At 39.4% G+C, this 20,559-nt stretch overlaps 1 protein-coding gene across 3 annotated transcripts in view; it reads left to right on the top strand.

Annotated features, from left to right (window-relative positions):
* LOC149321570 (twinfilin-2) overlaps positions 1–20,559 on the top strand; it is a 92,730-nt gene that overhangs the window by 35,192 nt on the left and 36,979 nt on the right. For all 3 annotated transcript variants that reach the window (XM_089524557.1, XM_089524539.1, XM_089524547.1), the window contains one exon: positions 18,115–18,293. In XM_089524557.1, the coding sequence (XP_089380683.1) occupies positions 18,115–18,293 (179 nt within the window). The remainder of the gene's footprint in view (positions 1–18,114; positions 18,294–20,559) is intronic.

Here is a 20,559-nt window from a genome sequence, read left to right as displayed (position 1 = left end):
TTTCTTTCCTCAATCCTTCTTATGAGAATGGTTGCTTTATGTGTAACATGGTGAGCTAGAAGAGAGAAAATAATTTTCTTTGTTTTACTAATGTTGATGGTTTCTTCTACTTTATGGTGTGTGTGTTTTTTGCCTTCTAGTAAATTTGCAAATCCACAGAGGTTCCTTAAAGTTCAGGTATATCCTACAGTTCAGGACTTTGTAGCTCCATTTGTAAACAATAACAAATTTTAACAAGCAAATTAAATTGGTAATATTTGAATAAATGTTATTTTAAATATATCAAGCATGATAATTTATTCTAGGGATAAATACCCTAAAGGTACGAGATCCCATCTGATCTTGGAAACTAAGCAGAGTGAGCTCTGGTTAGTACTTGTGTTGTGAGCCACTTTGATTGTCTCGTCACAGAAAAGCGAGATAAAAATAAAGGTTTTATTTATTACTATTATTTACTTGGATTGGACACCACCAAGGAATACCAGGTGCTGTAGGCTATACACTCTGTACTCCATATTCACTGATTTTTTATCCACGGATTCAAGCATCCATGGTCTGAAAATATTTTTAAAATATATAAATTCCAAAAAGCAAACCTTGATTTTGCCTTTTTATGCAAGGAACACCATCTTACGGTGTCATTGTATTTAATGGAGCTTGAGTATCCACGGATTTTGGTATCCATGGAGGGTTCTGAAACCAAACCCCAGTGGATACCAAGGGCCCATTTTATTTCAGAGGAAGGAACTGGGAAAACCACTTCTGAGTGGTTGCCTAAGAAAATGCTACAAAATTTGTAGGGTCACCATAAGTAAACAGGCAATTTGAAGGCACACAAACACACACACATGATAATTATGCCAAAACAAATTATACATAATGCATTTTTGTTACTAAAGAAACAAAGTGTCTTTTACTGTATAAAGGTAGATAATATTATTAATAATAATAATATTTTAATAATATTAATATTATTAAAATAATAATTGTAATAATAATCTGAGAGCCATTAGGGCTGATGGGCAGGGTATAAATAATGTAAATAATAATAATAATAATAATAATAATATCACATTCCCCACCCCCTGAAAATATCCATTCCCTTCAAGGGAAGAACACTTTTTTCCTTTTATGTTTTCAAAATATCCAGAAACATTACATCCTTACATACACTAAAGGCACCAGATCTTGGAATCTAAGCAGGATCAGCCCTGGTTAGCACTGGATGGGAGACTACCAAGGATCAGCATCTGCTATAGCTATTTCAGAGAAATGAACTCTGAGTATTCCTTGCCTAAGAAAACCCTATGAAATTCATGAGGTTGCCATAATTGAAGGCATGCGCAGAAGCGCGCATACCCCCATGTCCCTTATATATGTCCCTCTTGTGTATCAATATGGAGCTTGTAATAAGGAAGGTGTCAATCCACGAATGTACCTTACAAGAGTATGCAGTTATTTTCATATTGTTATGTGACTAGTGTGCCCAGTGTTATTGTATCAAGCTAAAGCGTCCCCCAAGTTCTGTAAAGATACATGTGGTCCTGGGGGGGGCTTGGGGCTTCATAGGTTGTTGCTGATATCTGCTCCCAATAGGCCTGGTGGTCATGCCCTTAAGACAACCACATATTTGTCCAGTAGTAGAAAGGAGACTATCTGTGCATTGGTCTATTTATAGTTTCTCCCACTGGCTGGGCATATTGAGGCCAGGGGATGAGCCAACCCACAAGCTCCTCGGAGCCCTCCAGACATAGGTTGAGTGCCAAGGAAGAATCATTTTTAATGTAAACCTTTCTCCTTTCCATTCCTAGTGCCCCTGCTGTTCCATTTCACCTGCTTTCTGACTCTGCCTAAGCCACATGAGCCTTTAGATGTTTTTCCTGTCTTTGCCTCTGATGTGTTTTGTTTTGTTAGGGCAGCCTCTAATGATAGAAAACCCTGTCTTTAGGAAGTGATCTGAAAATGATGTTGATGTACATTAGGAGCTACAGGTTGATCCTCTCTAGGGTGTGTCATTGTGAAATTTTCAAAGTAATTTCCATTTTCTCACAGAGTGTGTTCAAGGAAATAAGGTGCTTCAGCAAAACACAATAGCAGATATCCTAGCAATAAGAGAAGGCACGGTTTGTATGAGATGAGGCTCTATCGGCTGCTCGACTGGAAAAAAAAATGCATGCATATTTCCATCCCTTCAAGGATTGGAAATGAAAACATTTTAGTTCTTTCTATGGCTTGGCTGGAAGGAAGTGTTGATCTTTTGTGTCATCCTGAAACACAGTTCAGTAATATCTCTGATCACAAGTTTCACAGTTCTTGAACTCTTGTTGGACTGCATATTCCAGGAGCTCTAGCCAGCACAGCCAGTGTTGATGAATGCTGGGAGTTGCAGTTCAGTAATATTTGGAAGGCTGCATTATTCTCAGTTGGATAGTACATTGGTTTCTTAAGAGACTCACCATATGTGAATGGATCAGATAAGATGTTCAGCTAAATAGATGAAACTGTGGAGCCTATGCCTGTATTATTATTATTATTTATTTATACCCTGCTTTCTCCCCAAAATTGGGACTCAAGGTGGCAAGGAATTGGATGAGCCAGTAACCTGTGTATTGAGAACACCGCCATTCATTTGAAAATTTCAGTTCTCTGTCTCTGCATATTTTGTTTCTCAGAATTTTTTTACTATGCAAGTAATTAGGATTAATGTTTTGGTCTGAGATGATTTTGGTAAATATGTGACTTTGGATGTCACCACAATGTGTGTGTAAGTGTGAATCGGGGAGAAGCTAGGCATAGAAAAACAAGAAATGGAATGTATAAACAGTGCAATACACGGGGTGAGCAAGCTCAAGTGGACAGGAATGGGACATTTTGAGTCAGATAATTACACAGTACACTGGGCCCTCCATATTCGCTGGGGTTAGGAGCACAGCACCCCTTTGAAAGTGCAAAAAACGTGAATAAAAAAACCACAATATTTTTTCCAAGTCCCATTAAATACAGAGGCATAGTAAAATGGTGTCCCTTATATAAAATGGAAAATCAAGGTTTGCTATTTGGAAGTTATACTTTTGCGGAATATTTTCAAGCCATGGATGCTTGACTCCATGGATAAAAAATACGTGGATAAGGAGGGCAGACTGTATTCTTCAAACAGCCCAATTTGATAGTTGGACAATTTGGTCTAGGGTCAAAAAATGAGGCAAGACACCAGCTGACTGAATTTTGCAGGGTCAACAGTTTCTTCATTGCAAACATATTCTTCAGACAACCCAAATGGCGACCACATGAATTTCATAATCGGAAGCTGAAGATGGAGAAGCTCCATTCTCTGTGCGAGAGCAAGACCAGGAACAGATTATGGCACAGACCATAAACTACTAATACCAAAAGTTAAGAGTAAACTGAAACTGCAGACTCAGGTTTACAATTGAACATTAAGAAAACAAAAATAATGACCATATATGATTTACATAACTTTAAAGGAAATGATGAAGACTTAGAAATAGTGTCAAGATTTTCCATACGTTGGCTCAGTCATTAATCAGAGCAGAGACTGCAGTCAAGAAATCAGAAGAAGGCTAGGAATTGGAAAGGCAGCTATGAAGGAACTAGACAAGATCCTGAAGTGTAAAGATGCTATATATCACTGAATGTTAAAGTTAGGATAGTCCATGCCATTATATTTCCCATTTTCTCTGCATGGCTGTCAAAGCTGGACGGTGAAGAAAGCTGATAGGAAGAAAATCAACTCATTTCAAATATGGTGCTGGAGAAGAGTTCTGTGGATATTGTAAACTGTTAAGAAGACAAATAAATGGGTCCTATAGCAAATAAGGCCTGAGCTGCTCTTAGAAGCCAAGATGACTAAACTGGGACTGTTGTACTTTGGACATATCATAAGAAGACATGACTCACTAGAAAAGATTATAATGCTTGGTAAGGTGTAGGGCAATAGGAAGAGAGGGGTACCACAGTACAGGTGGATCTACTCAATGAAGGAAGACATGGCCCTGAGTCTGTAAGACCTGTGCAGGCCATTGAGAATCGGGTGACAGAGGTATCTCATTCACAGAGACTTGAAGTTGACTTGTAGGCAGCTAACAACAGCAAATACATGGCCAGATGCATGCAACACATTGTTGGCAAATTATCCGTAGAGGAGAGTCTGCACCTGAGCCTGAGAAAGCAGTGGAGAATATGTGCACTTCCAGTTGATGTTGGATTGCAGCACCTGGCAGCCTCAGCTACCAGTAGTGAGAGGCAATGGGAGTTGCAGTCCCTCAATAGCTGTAGGGCCGCATATCCCACATCTCCAAGCTAACACTTTTTTCCTCATCCTGATACAAAGGGAACATAACACATCAAAGTTGTCTGAGCATCGATGGAAGAAATTCTTCCTTATAGTTAATTAAACACAATCCCGTCTTCGTAGGACTGTAGTTTTGTGGCTGGATTTTCAGGTTCCACACCCTCTGCCCATGGGCCTAGCACAGAATAACGTTTGTTATTTCTAATCTGTTCACTTAAAAAAAATTAATCTCTGTTCATTAACATCTCTTTGACGCACAAAGCCAGGGTGTGTCCACAACAATAAAGCCTTTTCTGCAATTGCCGATGGAAAGCACTGTGGTGCCAATTTTTTTAAAAAAAAACATTACTGTACATTTGTAGATTAAGGTGATTCACAAATGCCTTTTCTGATTCTGATGAAGAACTGAGTCAAAACTTAAGTTTAGTTTTTTGTTTTACATTCCACCTAATAAAAAGAATACATTTTCTGAAGTGTGGAGTTGGGGTGAGAGAAGATGCCAATACTTGGGCATCAAGTTACAGTGATAACTCAAAGTGATTGAAGGAAGTATATTAAATTCCAGGAGGCAACTCACCACTTTGGTTTTGAAAGTGCTGAGCCATCTGGCCAGAAAAAGCCAATCTGAGCTGTGATTGTTAAAGGCGAAGCTCAAGTGCTATCAGTAGTGTTAGAAAAAGAAAGTGAGAGTGAATCTATGTGCAGGATTGTCACTCCAACCCTCCCCTCCAGTTAGCAGACTCACAGATTTAAAAAAAAATTGGTTCATGTTCCTTGAACATGTTTAACTGATTACTGACATACTTTTTATCCTGATTGGCACAAGTCTCTTGCTTTTCTGCTATTGTCCACTTTTCAGCACACACTCAAAAAGAGTTCAGCAAATCTGGCTTTAAAATGTGATGTCTTCTGCACAATTTTGTTTTTTTCAGTTTAGTCTAGTTAACTCAGAATACAATTTCTCGACTCCCAAAGTCTATCCAGGAAGAAAGCACTCATTTTGGCTTAATCTTCCAATTTTTCCCTTCTGCAGAACACAGAAATGGTGAACAATATACTTTTAATAAAAAGAATGGTCTCCTTTTGACTGTTGATCAACTTGAAAGCACATACACACACAGAGGTTTAGCTGTTTCCTTTGAGCACCTCTATCTTATGACTAAACCAGAAATCAGGTGTCATTGTTAGCGAATGTAAAAATGCCTGCACATTTAGAGCAGCATTATAGAATAATAGACTCATAGAGCTGGAGGGGACCACAAGGGCCATGTAAGTTCAACCCCCTGTCATGCACAGTTAATGTGTAACAGGAAAGAACTGTTGGACTAGTCAATGCTGACCCCAAGTACTCTGTTGTTAACCTCTTTTGCTATTGCAGCATGTAATTCTAAGCCATAATTTAGTACAGGGCAACCTGTGGCCCTCAGACTCATCTCATGCGCTTTTTGGCCTAATTTAAAAAATCCTGTGGAGGTAGTCAGTTCTGGGGTCCGCAAGAGTGATCTCTTTATTCCCCAATAAGCTGTCAGGTGGTGGAGGGGAAGAGGGAGGAAAGTTGGGGATATGCAGTGACTGAAAGTAAAGGGTGGTCTCTCCTACTTTGAGCTCTTGTCTTGTCCACCACTGCCTTCAGCCTCACTAAGTGCCTAGCCTGTGGCTCTTGACAGATGAACTCTGAAAGGATGCTGCCTTTAACAGAGGAAAAAATTCCCACCCTGGGTTTAGTACCCAAGTATCTGAGATGCTTATAAACCCTCCTCCTGTGCTGCATGGCTAGGAAACCATGCCCTATGAGGAGCTGCTTAGGGAGCTGGGTATGATTAGCCTGGGGAAGAGAAGGGTAAACATGATAGCCCTGTTTAAATATTTGAAGGGATGTGATACTAAGGATGGAGCAAGTTTATCTTGTGCAACTCCAGAGACTTGGATGCAGAGCAGTGCATTCAAACTAGATGAAAAGAGATTTCCCCCTCAACATTAGGAAGAACTTCCTGATGGGAAGAACTGTTCAGCAGTGGAATACTCTGCCTTGGAGAGAAGTAGAGTCCTTTTTTGGAGGTTTTTAAGGAGAGGCTGGATGGGCATCTCTCAGGAGTGTTTTGATTATATAGTCCCAGATGGCAGAGGGTTTTACTGCCCTGTTTAGCATTCACATGTCTGTGGTGATAATGTGAACTGTGAGATTCAGAAAAAACATTTTCATGTAATGTAGGCTGCCATGGTGTGGGGAAGGCAACCAATGTAAATGAGTTTGGAAGCTGATAATTGGAGCTGAGGCTTTACACTTCAGCCTTCAAAAATATTTTCTGAACTTCCAACAGTGTAATTATTGTCATGCTGTTTATTTCTTTAAGTTATCTTGTGCCTACAAGTCATTTCCAACCTACAGCAACCCTAAGGCGAACTTATCACAGGGTGAGAGGGTATGACTTGCCCAAGGTCACCCAATGGGTTTCCATGGCTGAGTGGGGATTTGAATCCTAGTCGCCAGAGTTGTAGTCAAACGCTTAAACCACTACACTACACTGGCTCTCACCAAGTACTAAATAGAAATTAATGGGCAACCATGCCCACCCTGTCTTCTACTAGAAGATGAGCTGGAGAAACAGTATGAAGCAGTGCAGTGGTCAAGAACGGAGTATTTTTCTTTTTGAATAAAATATCCTGGTAGAAGACTAAACAGAGACAAAATAATGTCTTCCCTAACGTTGATATGAAATGTTTCCAGAAAATTGTTAACCATGACTCTCTGAGAATAGATTTTGTCTTCTGCTGTCATGCAAACTGTTCTCATGTGTTGACATTGGCAGTGGTTTATCAGTGAATTTAAAACTGCAGAGCAAACTGATTTGTGATATGCTCTTTCCCCTGGTTTATAGTTTCTCTGCTTGCTTTTAGATTTAGATTTCTTGCAGTACCATGTGAATTGTCCTTTATAGCCTTGTTTGTTAAAGTCTTGTTCCTTACTATTTCACTTACTTTTCCCATTCCTTTTTTCACTGGGTCTAGTTGATGTGCAGTATGTCTTAAAATGGTTCCTGACAAGTACAATTTATTAACAGTCTTCTGTACACATGGATATATATGTTCCATTTGAAGAGAAGAATATTACTTGCCTAAAGGTGAAATGTTATTTCCTGAATTTGACCTCATCACTTTTTTGGTGATGCAACTTGCATTTGATAAACAATGCAACATATTTCAGTCAGCAGGCAAACACTTTTTGATTCCAACAGGCTTCTGGAAATTAGGTTTATTTTTTAAAAATAGGACTGTTAATAGGGTGCTGCACTATTTTTAATAGCTTATTTTTATATTTAAGGTCAGTTTTAAATTGTTTATGATTTCACTGATCATTTAATTACCTTTTAATGATGCTCTTTTGTATATTTTTATGCATATTGTATCTGTTTTAATTTGTAAGTGAGCTTAAAACCTGCTTGTGATGGAAAAGGTATAAATAAATATAAGATTAAAATATAAGGCCTTCTTAGTAGTCTCCTTCTATTGTACCCCTTCAGGTTTGTAGTAACAGTCTTCATTATTAGAAAGGATAAAAGGATCTATATTAGAATGAAGTGTATCACTGTAGCTTCAGAAAAATCAATAGAGCTTTGTAACTTCTTGCTTGCTTGTTTCTGTGGTGAGTCAGAATTTCCTCCAGTCAAGAAAGTTTTGCAGAAGTGTTCTTTCTCCTTCCCTCCCCTTTTACGGTCACGGATGACTAACATCAGCATCGCTGATGAAGCAAAGTAGTACTTTCTGTGAATGCTGCAAAGGATGCCCTAGCAGTCATGTAGAGAAGTGCTGTTTAAAATTGAAGACTGCAATAGAGGACTTTGAAGTTGGCTGCTTCTGCACTACAGAAATAATTCAGTTTGAGAGCACTTTAACCATGATGGTTCAGTGTGATAGAATTCTGAGAATTGTAGTTTTGTGAAACATTTAGCTTTCTCTATCAAGAGAGCTCTGATGTCACAACAAACTACAGTTCCCAGAATTCTGTATCATTGAGCCATGGCAAGGTGATGTCAAACTGGATTATTTTTGCAGTGCGGATGCAGCCACAGGGTCAATTCCCTTACAGGAGTCGCTGTCTCTCTCTCACTGAATGTGGTTCATTCCTACTAAAGATAGTAGTGTGCCCATGTTGCTTTCCTTTTATGTGCTCCCTCTCTCCCATGTATGACTGTGTAAAGGAGACAGACAGATATGGTTAGTGGGTTGTTTCTCAAGCCCTTCCATAACTGGATCAATTGAGGAGAGGAAACACTTGTCAAAATATGCCTGAGTTCTCATCATAAGTCTGTGTTGGAAATAAACGCATACATTTAAAAGCCCCCTTTCCCTCTTGCACACACATGCACAATATGTTTAGTTCTGTAGAGTGTTTTTGTAGCTATGAAAATATGTGCTTTGGAGATCTGCCATGTCTGTCTCTGGACAATGAGTGATGTGGAGCTAACGTCTAATTCATTTCATAAACTTTAGAATATTTAGACAGCAGAAATATTTCAAAAGCTGGAACGGAACAGTGAATTAGCCTACCAAATAGTTATACAGTTACTAAACAAATGCCAGCTTATGGAGAGAAGAGATTTTTAGCAGGAGTTTGTTTTTGCAGAAACTGTTAAGAGTTACCACAGTTAGCGAGCAGAGGCTGAGTCCAGGAAAAATAACAGCTAACTTGAAGGTCTGAGGAATAATCTGTAGGAAGTTTCCTTACTGAAACACTGTTATACTAGGGAGGGCAAAGCGCAAAATGGGGAAATGCTGATGGACAATTCTGCAGTTTTGAAAAAGAAAGTAATAAATAGGTTGGTCTTTTCCCATTTCTGTTTGTTGTTAATGGCCATCAAAACAGTGTCAACCTGTGGTGACCCTATGAATGAGAGATCTCCATGACACCCTGTTACCAGAAGCCCTGTTCAGGTCTTGGAGACTCAGGTCTGTGGTTTCCTTGATTGAGTCTATCCACCTACAATTCAATCTTTTCTTTTTCCTTGTAACTTCACCAACCATTACCACCTTTCCTAGTAAATCATGTTGTTGCATGATGTGTCCAAAGCACAACAGCCTCAGTTTTGGCTTCAAGGCTCAAACTTAATTTGCCATTGCTGTGTGCCTTCAAGTTGTTTCTGATTTATGGTGGCCCTTAGGCCCTACAGATCCTATCATGGGGTTTTCTTGGCAAGGTTTGTTCAGAAAGGGTTTGCTTTTGCCTTCTTCTGAGGCTGAGCATAGTTTGCTCTTGGACTCATTTACGCATATGCTGAAAGCTGTGAGGGAGCGGTGCATCCCATTTAGATGAATGGGGCGCACGTGCCAAAGGCGCTCACATGCTACTGTGCTGCCGCTGCATGCACAAGCCCCATTACTTTCAATGGGGCTCGAACATACATGGTGGGTTTTTTTACGCGGGTGTGTGTGTGTCAGAACGGATCCCCCATGTAAAAAAAGGGCACACTGTATTTGTCATTTTTGCAGTCTCTCCGCCAGCACCACATTTCAAGTTAATTTCTTGTCATTTAGCTTATTTGATGATTAATTGATTCTCAGATAATTATTATTATATGATTATTTAGTTGATTCTCAGGCAGTTGATTGTTTATTTCTGTACCAGTGAAGCTTCAGCTTTAAATATTCAGCTGTCTTCTAGTTCTCCCATTTGTTTCCTGTCAGAAAACAAATAGGTGAAGATAGCTGATGAGTCCATGATTTCCGAAGCATGTCTTAAACTCTGACAATTATGGAGAGCAGTCAGTGGATTGTGATAATAAACCTTTGATGACAGGAAAGACTTATGTGCTATGAATATTCAGAGCTTTATAGATAAACAACTGCACCAAGAAAATCCAAATCCTTTGTTGAAAAAAGCTGGAGTTTATGTTCCATATAAATTAAGCAAAATGATATGCACTTGTTTTTGTTTTTTATAATTTAACTGTTTATTAAATTAATATTCTGAGAAAACTGACAGTCAAGGCACATTTTCCCAATATGTAAGCCAAATCACACCCCAGTTCAAAAAACTTTGATACAGTTCTCCAGTCATAAAAAATGCACACAAAAATGCATATGTTGTGGAAAATAACATGCAAAAAGGCATCTATTAAGAGGATTTGCTTGCAAAAATGTGTATATCAGAGATAAGTTTACAAAAATATATGCAAATATTTCTGTATGAAAATGCTACCAAACACAAACCACTGGCAGCCTTTAACTAAACAGTAACAAACCACAAATACAGATGTATCATGCAAATGAAAATTACCTAATTCAGCTATTTATACGCACAGGTGAATTAGGTAATTCTTGTTTACCTGATATACCTATATTTGTGGTTCGTTATTGTATGAAAATGCTGACATATTTGTGATCAGACTTCTAAAAGAATAATTTGAAAGCTGATGGGGAAATGGGACAGAACAAACTTGAGCTTGGGGAGAAAATCAGATAACCCAGATTTACCTAAGGCAGATTTGACTATCTAAGGTAGTCCATTCCTGCCTTGGAGCGTTACTGCCATCATTGTGGACAATGCAGGATCAATATAAGACAGCCTCTTTATTGTGTGGCAAGCTGCTGAGTTTCCCATAGGAAAGTGATAGCTTAAAGATTTTACACCTGGCATCAAAGATTCTTGTGGAAGGTAGCAGTGGGTGACTTTCAGTCCAATAATATGTTGTGAATAGGGTGGAACTTGGTAGAACAGGAGTTTGTGCCACAGGGAGCACAGAATTGCAGAGGTAAGCAGCCTTCTGTCATGATGCCAGTAATAAAGTGACTGAACAGGTGAATAAATCTGAAAGTGTGGCCCATAAGAACTGCTGTTCAAACTGTCCCATTGTTTGTCTGTGGTACATTGTGTTCCCCATGATTATTCCCAGAGAATGAAACAGACAATTCAGTTCTTTTGTGAAGGATCCTGAATGTGTGGCGTGATACCTACCTAAATAAACTGAGTTTGGGAATACAGGTGCTGCTTTTAGTGGTCTGTTTGAGTTCCAAGTGTAGTGGAGGCTTTAGAACAAAATTACATAAATTGGCGAGGAAGGATAGGCAGAAATTACAACTGTTTGGAAAATGCTACAGATTATGGGTGATAAACATTGATTTAACAGAAAGGCTGAATTATTGCAGGGGGTCTCCCTTTAAATGTGGGGCAAGGAAGGTGTATTCATCTTGAAACACTCAAGAAATCATTGCTGGGTATATCCTGGGGAGCGACTTTTAGCTATGGCAGTCTGGGGCACATGTTCACTGTGAGTAAGGTGTGTGTGTGTGTATCTTTACCACAGTTTATGCATGATAGGTTTATGTAGGCATCTTGCCTTATGTAGAATAATGCAGCTCTGAATCTGAGGTCAGACCTGTCCAGTGTGGTGAGAAGCAGGATGAAAAATGGAGACAGGGAATGAATGCTTATCAGTTTTGCACACATGTCCAAGTTTTATTTTTGTTTCAGCTTGGTTATCTAGGTGACTGAAAGCATATATGTTTCACTGCCTGTTTTTTGACTGGAGAAAAAATGCTGCAAAGTGCAGATACATTTTGCATTTTCCCTCCCACATAAATGCTACCAGCCATGTTTCTCAACTCCACACCTACACGAATGCTAATTGTACCAGGGCACTCTGCAGACAAATACTTCTAGCTGAAGCATATTACTAAACTGTTGGCGTTATAATCTGTGGTCTCCTCTCCACTCAAAAATTGTTCTTCTCTCCCCTACCTTCTCAATAAGTCTAAGCATTATTTTGTGCGTTTTTTTATCTCTATTTGCTTTAGAGCTTGGGTCCCAATGATGGGCCTTTGGTGCATGCATGGCTCCCCCGCCACTCCTGATTTTTGGAAAAGTTTTTTTTAATAAATAATAACGGAGAGTCTGTCATGCTAAAATTGAAGCACCAGCCCCCACTGTAGTTTTCAGCTCCGGTAATAATAATAATAATAATAATAATAATATTTTTTATTTCTAGACCGCTATTCCGCAATGATCATAGCGGTGTACAGTAAAACTGCAAAACAATACAAAAAATTGCAAGGCCTCTCTCCCCCTCAAGATGGTGGTTGGAGGAGGGCTCTTTGTCTTCCAGGCCAGGCCTCTCTCCCCCTCAAGATGGTGGTTGGAGGAGGGCTCTTTGTAATGGCTCTACTACTGCGATGAGATAAAAATGCTAGCTGGTTACAACCCAGAGGTTAATTTAAAAGTGCACCCAGCAGCCCAGAAAAACAGAAAAAGGCAAGCTGGGCAGTGATGATAGAGACTGACAGGAAGTGTGTAAATAACCATTTTGTAAGCCACTCTGAGAGCCTTTGTAAAAATTTTTAAAGTTACAGTATATATAATGAAGGGAATGTTTTGTCTTTGTTACCCGTGAGTGTTTTTTCCTGGTTTACTTTTCTTTGGGCTTTTTTTTTTTTTGGATGGGCTGGATTGTATGTGTATATGTGTGTTTGTGGATGGTGTGAATGGATTATTGCCTCTGTGTTTGCTCATACCATCAGTTTGTTTTCTTTGAATGAGTATTTTTTGTGTGAGTGCCTTGTGGAGGCATGTACATATATTGGCATTTGTTTCTGAGTCTCATCCGTTGGCCTTTTATGAAGTGAATGTTGGAGCATAAACCTGTGCTTTTGTTTATCTTCTGAAAGATGAATATTCAGTGAGTAGCCTTACCCACCATGAGAACTATTTTGTGAATGGATGTGCCCCCCCACCCCACCATCATGGCAGCTATTTTTGTGAGAGCATCTCCTGACACACTCCCAAGTTACAGATGTACTGACTTCCCAAAAGTATTGGTGACCCCTTTTTTGGAGGAGACAGTATGTTCCAGCAGGCGTAGTCTTAAATTATTTGTCCACTTCTGAGAGAAGAGGCAGAGCTTCTAAGATGGTATCTACAGCAATGTTTTTAAGAATGCTTTAAATCAGTGTTGGGGATGTCAAGATAAGGAGGGCACTTTTTCCATATGCGGTGGGCATGCAAGAAAGTGAAAGGTTAGTGGTCTAAAATGTATATATTAATTCAAAAATTTCTAAAGCCACAGTTTGCAATTATACCAGTTTTTTTTTCCTGTTGGGTATTATGGATAAAGAAAGGGTCATCACCAGTCATTGCCCTCATTGGATTTAGCCACAAGAGTGACATTTGTTTTGGATTATAAATCATTCGAATGTGATGAAGATCTGTTATCTGGAATGCAAGTGCTGCCTCCAACAGCTGAGACTTAGAAAGCCAAACACATTTATGATCAGGTGGTAAAGATATGAAGATCACTTATTTGAATGTTTCCTGAGCATTAAAAAAAAAATCAAAATACTGTTAAATTGTAGGGGTAGGGTAGGCCAGAATCCTTATGTTGGGGATATCAGGTTTGTGTTTCTTAGCAGAAAATGACTACATTGAGATTAAGTAATTTTGGCCATATCATGAAACATCATGACTCGTTAGAAAAGACAATGATACAGTCGGCCCTTCTTATACACGGATTTTTTATACACGGATTTTTTATACACAGATTCAAGCATACACGGTTTGAAAATGTTCAAAAAAAGTATATATTTCAAATATCAAACCTTTATTTTCCATTTTTTATAAGGGACACCATTTTGCTATGTCATTATATTTAATGGGACTTGAGCATACACAGATTTTGTTATACACGGGGGATCTTGGAACCAAACCCCAGTGTATAACAAGGGTCCACTGTACTCAGCAAATGGGAAGTAGGAAAAGAAGAAGACTGCATTACAGATGAATTAACTCTGTTTGCAAGATCTGAGCAGGGTTTTTAGTAATAGGGTCCTTTCATTTGTAGGGTTGCCATAAGTCAAACCCCACGTGATTGCACACAGTAGTGGCAAATGTTTAGTGGAGAATATTTGATGTTGAAGGGAATTTAGTTCTTCAATCTACCATCAGATCTGTCTGAGGAGGTATAGTCCTTTGTGTCTGTGCAACATGAAGTTTCTGAATGAGTTCTTTGTTGCTCAAATACAAAACACACCGCAGAAATAATCCAGTTTGAGATTGGTTTAACTGCCTTGACTCAGCGCTAGGGAATTTTGGGAACTGTGGTTTTGTGAGACATTTAGCCTTCTCTGTCAGAGAGCACTGGTGCCACAATAAACTACAATTCCCAGGTTTCCCTAACACTGAGCTGGGACAGTTAAAGCAGTTTGAAACTGGATTATTTATACAGTGTGTTTGTCCTTGTAACTTTGTTTTTTATTTGGGTGGGAAACTTTAAATTGTGTTAATGTGTGGTAGGTACATGTGGAGATACTTAATACAAAATAGGCATTTGCAAACCTACATACCTGAGAAATGTGGGTGTGGGGATGGGTGTCTGGATGTGTAAAATTAATTAATTATTGGTGTCTCTTTCTTTTATTCTGTTAAATATGGATGTAGGGATAGAGTCTGTACATATATATTAAAAAGAGACACTAATAAAGAAGAGGAATACGTGGGACTATGGACAATAAGATTTCTGTGTTAGGCTGCATCCACACAGCAGAAATAATCCAAGTTCATGCCACTTTAACTGTCATGGCTCAGTGCTATGGAATCTTGAGAATTGTAGTTTATTGTGGCACCAGAGCTCCCTGAGAGAGAAGGCTAAAAGTCTTACAAAAGTACAGTTCCATAGAATTCCATAGCATTCAGCCATGGCAGTTGAAGTGGTGTCAAACGGGATGATTTCTGCAGTGGATGTGGACATTCTTCTCCAACCCAGTGTCCTCCAGTGGTATAGGATTACAGTTCCCATTAAAGTCTAGCCAGCATAGTCAATAGCTAGGCATTATGAGAGTACTAGTCCAAAACATATCAAGAGCACCAAGTTTCCCATCCCTGATCTGGTTTCATGGAAAAATGTATAGATCAGAGTTTTATAAAATAAAATCCAACAGCGGACCATGAAACAAATCTAAATGAGGTGACTTCATGTATTCAGTGCAGATTGTGTCACCTCTTCACATGATGATGGCATGATTTTGTGAGAAAATGAATTGTATCCCAAGATAACGTTTTTATTGAAGCCATTAATAATTGCTTCTTGTCTGTCTCCAGAAGCTGTACTTTCTTTTTCAGAAACTTTCTCTTTCAGGATCTAAACTTAAAAGAGAATGAAATGTAGAAGTGCATGGCTCAGTGTTTTCCAAATGTAGTTGAATCATGATATTGAGTGTGTACACATGTATCTTGTGTGTACATGTATGTGACTTCATGTAACTTGTTGATTTATGGCAACTCCATGAATTTCCTAGACTAGTTTTCTTAGACAAGAAATAGTTTGCCATTGCCTTCCCCTGAAATATGTTTTACAGCACCTGGTGTTCCTTGGCAATCTTCCATCTAAGGACTAACCAGACCTGACCCTGCTTAGCCTTCAGGATCAGGTGGGATCTGGTATTATCAGTGCTGTACCTTTGGTGAGAAAAAATGGAGTGGTCAAATTGGATGCTGCCCTCTGAAAGGCAGTGTTTATCTGGTTGTACTATCAATCTCTTGAGTGGTGAAAAGAAAGTAACCTCCCAAATGGCTAAACCTTTAGCTTCCTCTAACAGAAAAACTCTGTAAGGGTGGCATACACAACAGGAAACACTGTAGTTGCTTATCTGAAAATATGTTTTCCATTTTAAAGGGAGGTGAGCATTTCGGGGCTGTCTTAGTAGCCTAAGTAACTCACATTAATAAGCCCAATTCTTTATCTCTCTCCCCACTATTAGAAGTGATGCTGACTTGAAACTGTTGTTGTTGTTGTAGGTATTGGTATTGGTATGTGTGTTACCGAAAGAATATTTTTAAAAGACTTGGGTATGGGGAACAGGCAGTGGGCCAGAAAACCTGTGGACTCTTCTGAGTGGCCAGGGAGCGGCTGTGCGTTGTGTAATTCTGGCAAAGATCCTTGACCTTCTTGGCTCCTTTTATGTTTGTGTTTATCCTGAATAAATTGGAAAGTGGGTTAGCATAGGGCTGAAGGGTTCCTGAGAGACACAGCCTGATCTGGCCTTCCTCGAAAACTGATCTGTAGCACAAACAAAACAGATGGTGTAACAAAATGGATATCGCTCTCTCTGTGAAGACAACAGCCACATGGTCCCAGACAGCCACCAGTGCCTTCCTCAGTAGATCTCAGTGCTGATAGGCTTATGCAACACTCCCTTGTTTAGCATTCCCTTGATTCAGAATTTTAGCAAAAGCAATACTTAAAAAAACATGGAAATATATTAAATTTAATTATATTTATGTAACCATTGACCATGTAGTCCAGCATTTCTGATAGGAACTGATTCTGTTTCAAATAAAGAATTTTTTCTTGTCCTATGCTTTTACCTGGAGATGCTAGATTTGAATACAATGTAGTTGTTTTGGCTTTGGTGTTGGTGGTGTGTGCCTGCATGATGACTCCAACTTGTGGTAACCCTGTCATTGATGACATAGGTTTTCTTGGCAAGGTTTATTCACAGGAGATTTGTCGTTGCCTTCTTCTAAGGCTGAGAGAGTGGGCTTCCTTAGTGGAGATTCAAACCCTGGTGTCCCAGAGTCCTAGTCCAACACTCAAACTGCTACACCATGCTGGTTCTGGAAACTTTGAAGTCATGGGAATAAATATATTGCTTCCAGTTTTCCCCTACAGAAATTCTGTTTTTATGACATTTTTGGCATGCAGCAAAACAAGTGATCATTACCTAGTTATAGCTCTGAGGAATTGTGCTCCTTGCATTATTGTCAGGGTCATTCAGTAGGCCTTGTTTTCAGGGGAAGCAGCTGTAACTGAGTGTTGGAGCCTATGGGAAGTATGCACAAGGTCCCAGGCTCAGCCTCTGGCATCTAGGTTGGAGCAGGAAAGAAGAATCCTAAATGGATCTCTAAGAGTTGGTGTCAGTCAGTCCACATAATACTGACCTAAATGGATCTATTGACTTAGTCTAAGCTGATTTAGTGTGAGGCAGATTCCTATGTCCCTAGGAGGAGCTAGTCTCTCTAATCTCTTGGATGGCCTGTCCCTAGGAGGAGCTGATCTCCCTAATCTGTTGGATGGCCTGATGACAGTGGTAGTGATGATGATTACAAGTTTACAAGTTGTCTTGTTATTTTGAAAGGGATTATCTGGTACCTTACAGCTACATAAACATCATGGATGCTCCAATATATTCCTGAAAAACAATTATAGCAGTGATGCCTCTTTTTTTTTGTTTGTTTTAAATCCTCAGCTCAATTGATGTTTGGAGAAGGAGGAAGACATCTGTGTTCCTCATGCTCTTTACATCTCACCAGTGCCCCTTCTACTTGTAAATACAACACAAGCTGGTCAAGATGATCCAGGCACTTAGACAGCTCTAAAGGACAATGAGGAATTTGTCCACTGTTGAAGCTGTTGATAGTTATGAATGAATAAAGCCAAGCTTGCATAGAAAATCCAGGTGTGCGCTAAAGCTTATAAAGCTTTGGAATGCAAATATGGACAAAATAATATAGATTTTGTTGTTGTTGTTGTTGTTGCTGTTACACCTTCCCTTCACTCTTCCCCCACTAACCAAAGGGAGAAGACTGTGACAGGAAACATGGCACTATATATCTCCACCACCACCAAATATTTGTATCTGTTGCTGTGACCATGACAGCTTCCAAGGTTTCTCAGAAGAAAAGTTGGGGTTTTCGTTATTCTACCTCAGAAGGGGCAGGATACACCAAAGAAGCTTAAGGGCTGTAAGTTCCTCTGTCTTGATTATCATGCTATATCTCTTTTGATTGTTAATCTTGTCTCTCTCTTCCTGAATTTTAGAGCAGTTGGTGCTTGGAGCCTACAAAGAGCTCTCTCGGCGGTGGGATAAGGACTATGACTCCTTCGTTTTGCCACTGCTAGATGAACTGCAGCCATGTTACATTCTCTACCGCCTGGACACCCAGAATGCACAGGGCTACGAATGGCTTTTTATCTCGTGGTCACCTGACAACTCTCCTGTAAGTGATTGTATTTCCATTGAAAGAAACACTACTTGGAGTGTCTTCTCTAGGGTTCATAATTGTGTAGTTGTGGGTTAAAGGGCATGGTAGCTGCTTCTTTGTGGAACAGCTGTTGCTCGTTTTCCTATACCAGCCGTTACTCAGGGAAATAACAGTGTTCTCAAGAAGCCTTCAGATTGCCTGCTGCTTTGTACCTAGATGTACTCTGTAGTCTTTTGAAAATGCTGCCAATTATTATGTGATCGTATGAAGATGAACTCATTCTAATATAGGTTCCCTTTGGTGAAAAGTAATGAGGTCCAAAATAAAAAACATAAACCAGCTACTTCTTCTAGTCTCTAATGTTTGCTTAAAGTTTTCCAAAATGTAGCTGACTACAAGAAATGTGAACACATCAAATGTCCACAATACTCCCCCATTCCCAAGGCATATTTTTGTCCCTGTTTCTTTGCATACAAATATTTATAAAGCAGGAGCATCTAAAGATTTCAAAGCAGTGGTCAGCAATTGGAGACCATTCAGTATAAAATAGTATAAGGAATCAATAGACAATATTTACATTAGCCCTTACATACATGACAGGTTGGAAGTAGTTAAGATATACCAGGAAGACTTAAAAATAGGTGTGTCTTCAACGTGCACCTAAAAAATAAGAATTATCACAGAGTGCTTAATGTCAGGGGAAGAATGTACCACAGAATGGATGCTACCATGCTATATTGCTCTGCTCCCAAAAACCGAGGAAGCTGTGGAAAAGTGCTATGGAATACTGGGATTTATAGTTTGTTGTGGCACCAGAACTCTCTGACAAAGGAGACTAAATGTCTCACAAAACTATAATTCCCAGAATTCCGCAACTTTGAGCCATGACAGTTAAAGTGAATTATTTCTACAGTGCAGAATACAGCCTAAGTGATTAAACAAGATTATTGGGGAGAAGTAATTATTTTAAGTAACCCAGACCCAAAGCACTGGGGGCTTGACATACAGATTGACTATCCCTTATCCAGAATGCTGAAATCCAAAATACCCCAAAATCCAAAATTGTTCACGTGGGTGGCGGAGATAATGCCACCTTTGCTTTCTGATGATTCAGTGTACACAAACTTTGTTTCATGCACAAAATTATTAAAAATATTAAGGCTATTTGTAGAAGGTGTGTATGAAATGTAAATTAATTTCATGTTTAGACTCTGGTCCCATCTGTATTTGAAATATTCCAAAATTGCAATATATATATATGTAGTCCCAAACTCTTCTGGTCCCAAACATAAGGGAGAGTCAACCTGGACTACCAACAAAATCTTGGCACAAAAATTTGGCATTGTAGCACAGTGGTTCTCAACCTTTGGTCCTCTAGATTTTTGATACTTCAACTCCCAGAATTCAAAATACTAACTGGGACTTCTGGGAATTAAAGTCCAAAACATCTGGTGGTCCAAAGGCTAAGAACCACTGCAAAGCAGATAGGTAGCCAATGCAATGTGTTCACTGCCCCACTTAGAAGCCTAGCTGGACTAGCTTCAAGAGTAGCTGCACAGATTGCATTGCACTAGTCATATAAAGGTCACTGGTGTCCAGATTGCAGCTTTGTTTTTGTGAGAACAAAGTGAGAGTCATGTGTCATGCACATTTGTAGGTAAGAATCCCCCATGCCTACGACAAAACAGGGTTTTGATTGGGACTTTTTTTTTGTTTGTTTGTTGCCTATTTCATACTGAAAGTTGCTGATTTCTAATTACAGACTCTCTCACCATGTTTTAGATTACAGTTGCCCCTCCACATTCACTGGGGATAGGGGCACAGGAGCCCCATGAAAGTGGGAAAACTGTAAATTTTTTAAAAAAATTGTTTTCACTTGAGAGAACACTTCTCTAGGAATGTCTAGGTCCTCCAGCGCAAATCTGTGGTCAACATCTGCCAGACGTTGATCACAGAATCATGCTGGAAGGCCTACAAATGAGTGTTGCTTTATGTCCTCCAGGGCAACTCTTATGGTCAGTTTCCAGTACAGCTGCGCTGGAGGATGTAGAAATTCCTAGAGATAACAAATATTCAAAGCCACAAATGTGGAGGGCCAATTGTAATGTCTAAATAGGGCTGCAAAGAATGCAGCCTCATGACTGGTGTACTAGATTAGAACATGCACATGCAAACACATCTATCCCATTCCTAATTCACATCTTAAATAATGGTTTAACATGTGATGGCATAGTTGGAATTATTGTTTCTGTGGACAGGGCAGGTATTGAGGGTTCACCTG

The sequence above is a fragment of the Sceloporus occidentalis genome, unplaced genomic scaffold (assembly GCF_023333645.1).
Source record: "Sceloporus occidentalis isolate IW3139 unplaced genomic scaffold, rSceOcc1.0.p SCAF_1, whole genome shotgun sequence".
Taxonomy (NCBI): domain Eukaryota; kingdom Metazoa; phylum Chordata; class Lepidosauria; order Squamata; family Phrynosomatidae; genus Sceloporus; species Sceloporus occidentalis.
Note: the sequence above shows the minus strand (reverse complement) of the source record. Positions and strands in the feature narration are given on the sequence as shown.